Genomic DNA, 12,130 nt, shown 5'->3' with positions numbered 1-12,130 from the left:
GTCTTTTTTCGTGTCCGGCAACGGATCGCAACCCTCAGTGTCGCGCCCGTACCGGACCGGGACCGGCAACGGGATCGCAACCCTCGGTGCTGCGCCCGCACCTTGCTCAGCCAGTGAGTGGGAACCGGTCTGTATGTGGGATCCGAACCCTCGGCGGGAGCGCTGCTGCGCTCCCAAGCGGTGCACTGCAGCAGTGCGCCACTGGGCCGGCCCCACTTCTGTAAATTTTAAAAACTCTTTGGTGAGCTTTGGTAATTAATCAGTAGCTCATTACTTTTGTGTGTCTCACAACTGATCCAGAGGCAGCTATAAGAACTGCTGCTTTAACCAGTTTTTTGTTTTGTTTTGTTTTGTTTTGAATCTGGGCACTCTATTCCCATCAACTAAAACACCCTTTCAAAGTGTTTGGGTCTGTCATTATTTGCTTGGAGCCCATCACGTTTGAGCAGCAAGGAATGAATGGCTCAGGAAGCTAAGGCTTTCTTTTTGTTTTTGAACTTGTCCACATCACCAGCTGTTATCTTTCTCTTTTAAAATGGCAACTTGCAACTTTAAGACAAGGAGATTGTGGCCATATCTGTTCCATATATTAGAGAGATTACGATGCCAGAGGAGGTGGTCCAGGGACTGGATAGCTGGCTTCTGACCACCCAGTCCTTACCAGGTTCCTGACTCCAGCACAGGAAAGAATTGGCCATATCTGTTCCATATATTAGAGAGATTACGATGCCAGAGGAGGTGGTCCAGGGACCGGATAGCTGGCTTCTGACCACCCAGTCCTTACCAGGTTCCTGACTCCAGCACAGGAAAGAATTCAAGAGCAGAGTCATGGTAGAAAGTGAGAACAGGTTTAATATAACGAATAAGAGATGCAGATTTCACAGAGTGTGGCCTAGCTCCAGAGACTGAGCAGAGTCCCCACCAAGTTTAACATGAAAGTAGGAAATACATACTTATAGTACAGAACGCAGGTTGGCTCAAGAGAGTGAGCAGCCAACTGCTAAAGCAAGCTTAACACAAAAGTAAAACATGTACACCTCAGCTGGCAAACTGCAGTGCAGGTCAGCCCCAGGAAAGTGAGCAACACCCCTGCCTTCTGCCAGGATGCAGCTTTTATAGTTTCTCTGTATAATACATATTCACGCTATCTAATGAATATTCACCTAAGGGGGTGGTTCCCTGTTACATAACATAGTCTTGCACATGCTCAGTTGGTCTCTTTTTGGAGCCTGTTCATTGGTCAAATCCTATCACATGCACTGAACATATTCAAGAATATTCTGTGCTTTTTAACACCCCTAGGGGAGGGTCAAAGGATAAATTGCATTTGACTGAGCATGCTGAACTACTAGGGTTGTATAAGCCCTCTCTACCGAGCATGCCCAGCCACTGGATTTGCATAAGCCAGTCCCTTGTGGTCTCAATTTCCCCCTTGGTGCTGAAAATAGGCCTAACTAGCAATAGTAACTTTCTTCTAGGGGAGGGTCTAGAGGAGGGGCCTGAGACCTTGGGGAGAGGCTTGAAATCCAGAGGCTTGTCCTGAAACCTGAACCCAGGTAAACTGAGCACCTTCTCTCTCAGTTGGGTAACCTTCTGAAAGCAACACCGCCAAATAAGGGGCAATGTCAGAATCTAAGCCCAAGAGAGTCTGCTTTGAAGGCCTACTTTCTTATCTTAAAAAGAATCACCCCAGTCATTCCCCCCAAATGCATAAATGAATGATCACCATGGCAAAACCTGGGAGGACCATGCCCTCAAAGGTTATGATGCTTTCTCTGGGTTTGGGGATTATGGGTGATTGTCTATTTCTTTCTTCTTTTCTTTTCTTTCCCTTCTGTGGCTGGCCAGTATGGGGATTCAAACCTATGACTTTAGTGTTATAATGTTGTTCTCTAACCAACTGAGCTAACTGGCCAGCCTGATTTTTCTTTTTATTTACAGTGATTTTTTGTTTATCTTATTCAGATCCTTTTAGTTATAAGTGACAAAAATTTAACTTGATCTAACTTAAGCAAAGGGCATTTATTGGCTTTTATAATGTGCAAGTCCAAAGGTTGAACCAGCTTCAGGTAGGGCTGGATCCAAGGACCAGACGATGTCACCAGGTCTTGAACTCTCTTTATTTCTTATCTTTGGCTTCATTCTCCAGACTGGCTCTGCCCACAAGGTAGCAAGAGAGCCATCTGCAATGCTCACATAGTCTTTAGAGCTTGGGATTCCCCAAAAAGACCAGGAAAGACAGTCCTGGGCATGTGGCCAGAAGAGTGGAGTATTCTGATTGGGCACATGGGTCACAGGCCTGTGGGGGTGAATGTGAGCCAAGCAGGGCTTTTACAGAATTAGAACAGGTTGCTTCCCCAAAGAAAGGAATGCTGTGCAGAAGAATATATGTCTACTACACTGTATATTCCATAAATTTATAGTGAACACAGTTTGAAATCATAATGATGTATTTTTAAAAAGATAGTGTTTATTGAATGTTTGTTATATTCAAGGCACCTAACTTGGTGCTTTTCGTGACTTATTTTACTACCTAACACAAGTAGACACTCAATAAACTCTTGAATGATTGAATAAATTAGTTATCATGCTCTGGTATTTATAAAGATAACTCATATTTTACAGTTAATGGAAATTCAGGTTAAGGAAGTTGCTCAGGGTCACTCACCTACTTGGTGGGAATAGAGTTGAACCTGGATGTGTCAGTTCCAACGCCAGTATTCTAGATTCTTTTCCTTATCACGAGTATCTCCTGCCTTCTCAGTTTCCCACCAGGGGGAGAGAGGAGACTTAGATGCAGGTGGCACCTCTTCCTGCTGGCTATATAGGAAAGGTCTCTCATCCTGTTTTCCCTCTTCCTGGCTGTAACAGGCAGCTCTTCCCACCTGGCAAGCAGGTGAAATAGACAGCCTTCCAAATTGCCTTTCAGTTTTCCTCTTCTGTCCCTTGGTAGCAGGAAAAGGCAATTGAGCATAAGGGTGGGAAGGACCACAGAGAGGTTCTGTAACTTGGCTCAAGTCACACAACTAGTAAGTGGGAGAGCCAGGACCCAAATCTAGGAACCACAACTCTGTACCAGGGTTTCTTACCTCAGCACTTTGGACATTTGGGGCTGGATCGTTCTTTGTTGGGAAGGGCTGTCCTGTTCATTGTAGCGTAAGTAGCATCTCTCTACCCAATAGATGCCAGTGGCACTACCCAGTTGTGATAACCAAAAATGTCTCCAGACATTGCCAAGAGTCCCCTGGGGGGCAAAATCACCCCCAACTTGAGAACCGCTGCTCTAGAACCTTTGTCCCTAACGACAGTGCACTGCCCCGAAACCTTTTTTTAAAGATAACTTTGAGTTTATTTAAGCCAAGAGGGCCTGCCAATAATTCTTTTAAACAACTTCACCACACAAGTAAAAGCAGCCATAATTAGTCTTCCAATGTCCAATATGCCCACTACAATATTCTCACACTGCAGCTAGATCTTTTTAGAAAGGGAATAAGACCATGTCACTCTCCTGTTTAAATTCCTTCAGTGGCTTCCTTTTGCATTTAGAACAAAATGCAGACTCCTGTGTGGCTGACAGGGCCCTATCTGACTGGGCCTGCCGACCGCTCAGTCTGATTCTAGACCCCTCGGGCCCTCGTTCACTGTCCCTGGCCACTCTAGCTGCTTTCTTGTCCTTAATGGGGCCAAGCATTTTAGGAGCATGTCATTACACAGGCAAGACCAGGGGTGGCTGCTGGCCAGAGGGAGGGCTTACCCAGCCCTTCATTTGACCTGATTCGAACCAGAAAAGGTCTTTTTCTCTACCTGAGGTCAAAGACTCTCCTGAAATTTGCTCTCAGAAAATTGGGCTTCCTGTGGAGGCCCAGCTGAAGGTAAAAAGCGTAGCTGCTGGGATTATTTGTCATGAAACTTCATTTCTCCTTTCCGAGGAGGAAAAAGGTACTGTTCTCTGTGTAACTCTACATGATTTTTCTTTTTGAGGTTATTTCTGTTTTCAAGACATAGGGAAGCCATATAGCTAGATTTATTTGAAACTGGGATAGAAAACATAAGGACCGCTTTCTTTTCCATTGTTTTAACAATTCTCAAGGGTTTTCATTCCGCGAAAAGGGCATGTTTTTACTACCCTATAAACGCTAACACACACACACAATCTCTTTGGCAGTTTGTTTTTAAGAACAAATGGCACTCTTGCAGAATCAAGGAGGGGATGGGGCTGGGGAGAAGACCAGGAAGCTGACACGTGTGAAGCACCTACTGTGTGCCAGGCAAGAGACTCATGTCATCTCTTTTAACAATAGCTCCATAAGGTGACGTGCTGCTCCTGTTCCTTGTAGATGCAGAATGAGGCTCAGAGAGAGAATCAGCGTCATGCCTGACCTCATAGTCTGTGCTCTGTGAGGGACCCTCTGCTGCCCCTCACCCCAGCCTCGTTCAGGATTTTCTCTTTCCGTGTCCCGTCCCTGGGTGATCCTGTCCACAGCCACTCTGTTCAGGAGCACCCTGTGTCATTGCCAGAGTTCCTTGGCTATAAGCAATGGCAACCAACTTGAGCTGACTCCCCCAAGAAGGGAACTTAAGAGAAGGCCAAGGAGGAACACGCAGGATTAAAGGGAAGACTGAAGAACCAGGTGTGGAACAGTGAAGAATCAGACAGCCCTGGGGGACGGCAGGTGTCTCAGAAGTGGGGACGGCTCTCGGCTGTCTTCCCTGGACGCTACTGCTAGGATAAATGTTTTCAGCCTTTTAGCCACTCTGCTTGTGATTCACCGTCAGGGCAGGAACATCTTGTTGGTGTGGCTTGCTTGGAACATGAGCCTGTCCCTTGGCAGGGGAGGGCAGGCCCCTGATGAAAGAGCCCTCCCTAACCCTGGACTGGATTCAATGTTCTAAAAGGGGTGCTACCACCAAAGAAGGAGTAGTGAATCCAGGGCAGCCGGAATATAACAGTGTCCACTATGCATCCAGGTAACTCCTTCGAGCACCCCTCACCTGTTTGCCATTGGATGTCTCTGCCTGGATGTTGTTCCCCTCACGCTTGGCCTGCTTTTCCCAAACCCACTTCTCCTTTTGACTTTCCCTGGTTAATGGAACTAGTGTTCTCTAGGCACCAAATTGGAACCTTGGAGTGGGTCGCGTCTGTCGCCTTCCTTTCTCCCTCTGCTGCTGCAGGCAGGTGCTGAGTTGTGAGCTGTGTACACAGGGTGTCTTGAATCCATCCCTCCTTTTCATTTTCATGGCTCCTTCTCTAATTCATCCAATTGTTACCTGGACCTTGAGCTTCTTAATCTTTGCCCTAACCTGTTGTGAGCTGTGTACACAGGGTGTCTTGAATCCATCCCTCCTTTTCATTTTCATGGTTCCTTCTCTAATTCATCCAATTGTTACCTGGACCTTGAGCTTCTTAATCTTTGCCCTAACCTCCAAACTTCTTCATCCAGGGATGGCTGTCAAGTTAAAGCATCTCTCCAAGTGTGTCGCTACCACCCAGGTTCAAACCCATCAGGTACTCCCCCATGTGTAACGACAGCCACCACCCACACAGTGCTTGCCCTGTGCCAGGCACTGTTCTAAGTGTTTTAACTCTCTAAATCCTCAAAACATTCCTATCAGATAGGTACCATCATTATCCCTTTATTACACTTGGCAAACCATTAGCAAAGAGGTTAAGTAACTTATTTTGCTGGATCAGAGAAGTTGAGTAACTCTTGCAGCCAGGTACCAGTGCAGGGATTTGAACCCCAGCAGTGTGACTCCAGCGTCTGCGTTCTTGCCCTGGTACCACAACAGTCTTCCTCTGGACAGTAAAGCCCCCTCACCCCAACATGGCACCAGACTCACTTTCTAGCCCTGTTTTCTGTTTCCCTTTGCTTATCTTGTATTCTAGTCAAATTGGGCATAATAAAGTATTGGGACAAGTAAGAGTGACCTTTATGAGTACACTTATTTGTTCTTATATTTTATTATGAAAAATTTCAAACATATGGAAAAGTTAATTACACAGTGAATGCTCATACTCACCCCCTAGATTCTATAACTTTTATATTTTACTAAATTTGCTATATCATGTATTTACCCATGTGTCCATCCCTCTATCCACTTATTACTCCATCTCTTTTTTTCTTATTTTTTTGATGCATTTTGAGTAAATGGCATGCCTCAGCACGCTTTACCCCAGACACTTCTCATGTGTTCCTTTTGCCTGGTTCTGTCCTCTGCTTTCTAAAACCCTTCAACATTCACGTCAAATTCCACCCAGCTCCTCGTCTACACCTCACTGCCCTTGTGTTCTCCTAAGGTACGCCTTCTCAACGGGGAGGGTGCCACACAAGCCCGAAAGCCCCAAGGCCCTGGAAAGTGTTTCTTGGTGGGCAGATATTCACATAGCGCATAGATGCACATGCAATATAGCTTTAGTATTAAAGTTTCATGGTTGGAGGGATGAGGAAAGAATGTCTGAAAACACTCCTTGAGGAGAATGACAACGCAAAAGTTGAAAAACGCTGTTTTAGTGCATATTGTGTATGTGGCCTTATATAGATACTTGTATAGGTCATTTTATATTTTACGAAACAGCTTTATATTATGAGTGGCTTTGATTCTGGGATTGCCCTCAGGGACAGACCTCTTTGAGGACAGTGATTTTTGCATAACAGGGCTTTAAATAATTGCATCTCATGTGTGGGAGGGAGTGGGTGGGGGGCGAAGAATAAATTAGAGAAACTAGAAAGCTGGAGTAATTCATATTGGAAGTGGTAGGGGGTCCAGAGGAGGTTGGTGGCTTTGGGGTAGACAGAATGGGATAGGCTAAAAAACGACCCTCAAAGATATCAGCATCCTGTCTTATATGGTAAAGACTTTTTTTTTTTTCCTTTTTTTGTCTTTTTTCGTGACCGGCAACGGATCGCAACCCTCAGTGTCGCGCCCGTACCGGACTGGGACCGGCCACGGGATTGCAACCCTCGGTGTTGCTCCCGCCCCTCGCTCAGCCAGTGAGCGGCCAGTCTGTATGTGGGATCCGAACCCTCCGCGGGAGCGCCACCGCGCTTCCCAAGTGGCGCACTATAGCTTACAGGTGTGAGTAAGTTAAGAGTCATGAGGAGAGGTCATTACCCGGGATTATCCTTGTGGGTCCTAAATATAATACCAAGTGTTCTTATAAGAGGGAGGCAGAGGGAGACTTGAGAGACACAGAGGAGGCCGTGTGAAGACAGAACAGAGAGAGATGCGAAGATGCTGGCTGTGGAGACTGGAGTGAGCCAAGGAATTCCAGCAACCTCTAGAAGTTAGAAGAGGCAAGGAATGGGTTCTGTCCTAGAGCCTCCAGAGGGAGTGCAGCCCTGCTGACACCTTGATTTCTGCCTAGAGATACTGATTTTGGATATCTGGTTGTGAACACCATGAGAAGATAAATTTCTATTGTTTGAAGCCACCAGTTTATGATAATTTGTACAGCAGCCACAGGAAACAAATACACAGAAGAATGCAAGAACATAATAGGACTGATGTATGGAGTGAAGGAAGCTTATGCATCAAATTCCAAAATTTAAAGCCTGGTCTGTCAGTGAAAGATGGTGCTAATCTGAAAACTGGCTTGCTGGAAAATGTGGGCAGGAATGGTTTAGCAGGGAGAAGATGGAGAGATTTGGTGCAGACGTCTTTGAGGTGAGGGCAGCCCACCTGCGTGAAATGTACAAGAGGCCTCTAGCCATAGAGGCCCAGCAGGCCGGAGGTCAAGTACAGGGGCCGTCAGTCCAGAGGGTAGAGTGGAGGCTGGGGAGTCATCTGAGTGAGCATTCGCCAAGGTTTGGGCTTCAGCTTTGGTCTCATGTAGGGAATCTGGAAGGACAATGGGCTTTCAGGGTATTGAGTTATGGTGAAGGTAACGTTGAAGGTCAAGACTACAGAGGCCCAGAAAGGGATGATGTGCACCCAGGAGAAGGCAGTGACTCAGTGATCTGGAAGCAGTTGGTGTTAGGAGGTGCTCTAGATAGTATCTAATCTCACCTCTTTCCTTATTTCTTTGCAGCTTCTGCCTGAAGCCAGTAGAACCTCTGAGAACCTCCTGTCTCCGTCAGCTCAGGTTTCTCTAGGTCAAAGCTTTGTGCAAAGCCACTTTCAAGCTCAATTTAGGTAAGACTGGGATGTGTTTAGAATGTATCACTCAAGGGCTCAGCAAACTTACTTGCTGGTAACTGGTCTCTTGTTGCCTGATTAACCCTGAGATTACAAAACAACAAAAATCATAAATGCTCTTCTCTCTCCCATTATAAATCCTAGTTAACCACTCACTTTTATTGCCTCTGACCTTTGGTATTTCTTGTTTTCCTTCTTCCTGACTTCTGGGCCTTCCGCCTCCCCTAGAAGGAGGGTGATGAGGGGGTTATTCTACAGCATGTGGAGGCCAGGATCTCACCAGCGAGCAGTCACTTTGATGTTGGGGAGACACTTCCTGTTTGTTCTTTGTAGCCAGAGAGCCCAGTTTAACAAGTCATTCTGAGTTCAAGAGTTCCCAGTATGATGGAGAATATACACTGTCTTTGAATTCAGAAAGAATGTGATCTCTCTGGGTTTTTTTTTTTTTTTTTTTTTTTTTTTTTTTCCATGTCCGGCAACGGATTGCAACCCTCAGTGTCGCCCCCGTACCGGACCGGGACCGGCAACGGGATCGCAACCCTCGGTGTTGCTCCCGCGCCTCGCTCAGCCAGTGAGCGGGAACCGGTCTGTATGTGGGATCCGAACCCTCGGTGGGAGCGCCGCCACGCTTCCCAAGCGGTGCACTATAGCAGTGCGCCACCGGGCCGGCCCCCTCTCTGGGCTTTTATATGTGAAAGTATAGAAACTCATACAAGGAAGGATATTTTCACGTGTTATCATGTTTAATGAAAGCACTGATAGCAGTGAGAGGTCAGAGAGGGGAGAAACCCCCATGGGCTTCTTGGAGGAGGTGTGCTTTTTAATGGGCTCTGAAGGATGAATAAGATTGAATGGGTGGGGGGCCGGCCCAGTGGCGCACTGGATAGTGCGCCGCTTGGGAAGCGCGGCGGCGCTCCCACCGAGGGTTCGGATCCCACATACAGACCGGTTCCCGCTCACTGGCTGAGCGAGGTGCGGGAGCAACACCGAGGGTTGCGATCCCGTTGCCGGTCCCGGTCCGGTACGGGGGCGACACTGAGGGTTGCGATCTGTTGCCGGACACGGAAAAAGACAAAAAAAAAAAAAAAAAAAGATTGAATGGGTGGGAACATATTCAACAAAAACAAATATAAGCTTAAAGGTGGGAGTGAGCATAATGATCAGGATTTAGGGGAAGCCATTGGTTACAGTCTCCTGTAGGTGAGGTGCTTGTCCATACCTGAGAGTACTTCAAAAAGTTCGTGGAAAAATAGGATTAAAAGATAATGTGGATCCTTCCATGAACTTTTTGAAGTACACTTGTGTGTGTATTTAACCGTTACAAAAGTTCAAGAGATGAGTGTCACAATCTGGGAGGCTGGGCTTTTTGCAAGGACATGCAGTAAGTGGCAGCAGCAGGATTTGTCCTCTGAAATGTCCCCAAAGCACAAGTCTTGCCTTTGCGTCCTTTGTAATTCTTCCTCTTCCATTGCTTTTCCATCTCACCTCATTCATTCGTTGTGATTTTCTGCTGTTACTTCAGTTGCTCAGAAGCTGTGGCTAACAAAAAGATTTTTTTATAGATTTTTTTCTGGATGTTGCATTAAATCTTTTCAAAGCTGTGCCTGTCTCTGAGTCTTCTGGATAATATTTCCTTTTCTTTGCTTTGCAGTGTTTTTCATAGGTCTCCTGTTGGTTTTTTTCTCTTATTTACTTCTCTCCAAACAGTGTAACAATTACTCAGTCTTCTAGAATTCCCTTACAGCCATTTACTCCCATACTTTTCAGAGATTTGTTTTCATTGTGTTTGAACAGGAAGAGGTCACTTAATTGCCCAGAAACTGTCCTGATTTAGGATGTATTATATCTAGTAATCATTGATAAAATAAACAGGTTGTGATTACTGTCTTTGAGGGTTATTGTTTATTTAGGAAGACCGAGTAGTCCCTGAAACACTTTGGAAGAATGCCAAAGCTGCTTTCCACTGGAGCAGAAGAGTCCATAGCACTTCAGAAGTTCTCTGACTCTCTGTCCTCCCCGACGGAGGAAGACCCTGAAGAAACAGAACAACCATGGGGCACTCTTTTCCTGCCCTGGTTGCTTAGAATATTGGGTAACAAAAATCTCTTCTAAATGAGCCTAGATTTTATAGTTGTGCCTGAAGAAAGGCCCACCCATTTCCTGGGAGGTGTCGTGACACTCCAGGAGGTGGGCAGAAAGGAAACCTGGATTTCATGACTACTGACCTTGAAAGCTGCCAGCCGTGGAAGCTGCTTGTAGGGCATGTGTCTTAACTTCAGGTGCCCAGGCAGAAGCTGCTAGAAACAAAAGTAAGGACAGAGAAGAAAAAGAGGAAAGAACCTCTTGAAGGAGTATAAGGGGAGGGGGCATGTCAGGAGTGGAGAGGGGTCACCAATAATCGCCACCATGCAGCATTCACTGGTGACCTTGTCCAATAAATTCACGCATCTCTCTGCTCACTTCGTTTTCTCTACGCTCCTTTTCTCTTTCCACACATACTTGCTTCCTTGTCTTCTTTGTAATATTCGAGTGCCTGCTACTGTGCTCGGTCCAGAGGTTCCTGTGAGGAGCATCGCTCCCTGCCCACCAGAAACCAGCCAGTGTGTCCTCATTGATTTTCTCGATGCTTCATTCATGCCCCACTCTGTGCCAGGTTCTCTTCTAAGTGCTGTGAACAAGACCCGGCCCCTGCTCTCATGGGGCTCACATTCTGTTGGGGAGGGGGGTTTAGACAATACACAAGTAAACAACTTGTGAGGGTGATCAGTGAAATGATGAGGAGTAACTGGGGAGGTGGGGAGACAGCCAGCATGAGACAGGGTGCCCAGGGAAGGCTTCATTCCAGAGGGACATTTGATTGTGAGCGGAGGGACAGAGTCTACCATTCAAACAACTGGGGATAGGGTATTCCAGGCAGAGAAAACAGCAAAGGCAAAGGACCTGAGGTGGAAATGAACTTGGCAAGTTCAAGGAATGGAAAGGCCGGAGTAGCTGCCAAGTAGTGAGTGAGTAGGAGGTGGGGCTGGAGAGGTAGGCAGGGACCTGGTAGTGCAGGTTTTCAGTCCAAGTGTGTGGGTTTTAGACTCAAGGGCACAGGAAGCCCCTGCAGAGTTTAAAGCAGGGCATGGTCTAGTCTAGTTCATCAATTTTAGGGATGACTCTGGTCGTTGGGTGATGAAGGGAGGGGAGAGAGGAGGCAGGAGCAGCAGATGGTCCTGCTGCAGTTGTCCCAGGGGGAGAATGATGTGGCTGCAACCACAGAGGTAGCGGTGGGGACGGAGATAGGGGGTAGGTTTGGAGTATGTTTGGGATGTACAGTCAGCAGGACTTGCTAATGGGTTTAGGGATGTGGGGTGGAGGGACTGAGGGAAAGAAGAGATTCTAGTGACCCCTGGGTTTTTTTATTATTATAGCTGGTGAGTGCTTTGGAGGGAACATTGAGGGTGCTTTGAACAACGTGTTCCGGGTGCCTGAGTTGGTGTGGGTTGAGGTGGGGGTGTCACCTCCTGAGGAAGTGACATAGGAGCTGATCAGATGGTGAGGACTACCAGTGCCCTTTGGGTAGATTTCTTTCCTGTAGGATGATGAGTAAGAGGTGAGGAGTTCATGCTAAAAATGGACTGGTGGCAGCTAAAAATACCTGCTTTGTGCCTGATAGTCTACAGTAGAGAAGTGTCGTCAGGTTGCCCATCTAGGCCTGAGAGGTGATGTTCTGCAGCGGTCAGCGTGGGCAGCTCCACGCTGGTGCTCGTGAGTGGCAGCCCCCGCTGCCCTGCCTTTCTCGCGGCTTGCCTGGGCTGGTGGTGTCCTGTATGAAAGTGAGAGGCGGACGGGTGATCATGGGTTCACTCAGAGGCCTCTGTTCATCGAGGTTCTCCCTGCTCTGTCTCCCCTTAAGCCCTTTTTAAGGGACTGGGGTTTTGACTTTGGCTACAGGAGAAAAGAGAAAAGAGTATTAGAGTGCTGGGGCTTATGGGCTGTAGGAAAAATAGTT

The 12,130-nt window shown here is 46.9% G+C and overlaps 1 protein-coding gene across 1 annotated transcript in view; it reads left to right on the top strand.

Moving 5' to 3' along the window:
• Positions 1–12,130, top strand: part of USP43 (ubiquitin specific peptidase 43) — a 79,439-nt gene that overhangs the window by 13,384 nt on the left and 53,925 nt on the right. The window contains exon 5 of the mRNA XM_008590728.1: positions 8,030–8,133. Coding sequence (XP_008588950.1) covers positions 8,030–8,133 — 104 coding nt within the window. The remainder of the gene's footprint in view (positions 1–8,029; positions 8,134–12,130) is intronic.

Source organism: Galeopterus variegatus, unplaced genomic scaffold (genome assembly GCF_000696425.1).
Source record: "Galeopterus variegatus unplaced genomic scaffold, G_variegatus-3.0.2 Scaffold6338, whole genome shotgun sequence".
In the NCBI taxonomy this organism is placed as follows: domain Eukaryota; kingdom Metazoa; phylum Chordata; class Mammalia; order Dermoptera; family Cynocephalidae; genus Galeopterus; species Galeopterus variegatus.
The sequence above is the reverse complement of the archived record's forward strand: the minus strand, read 5'-3'. Positions and strand labels throughout refer to the sequence as shown.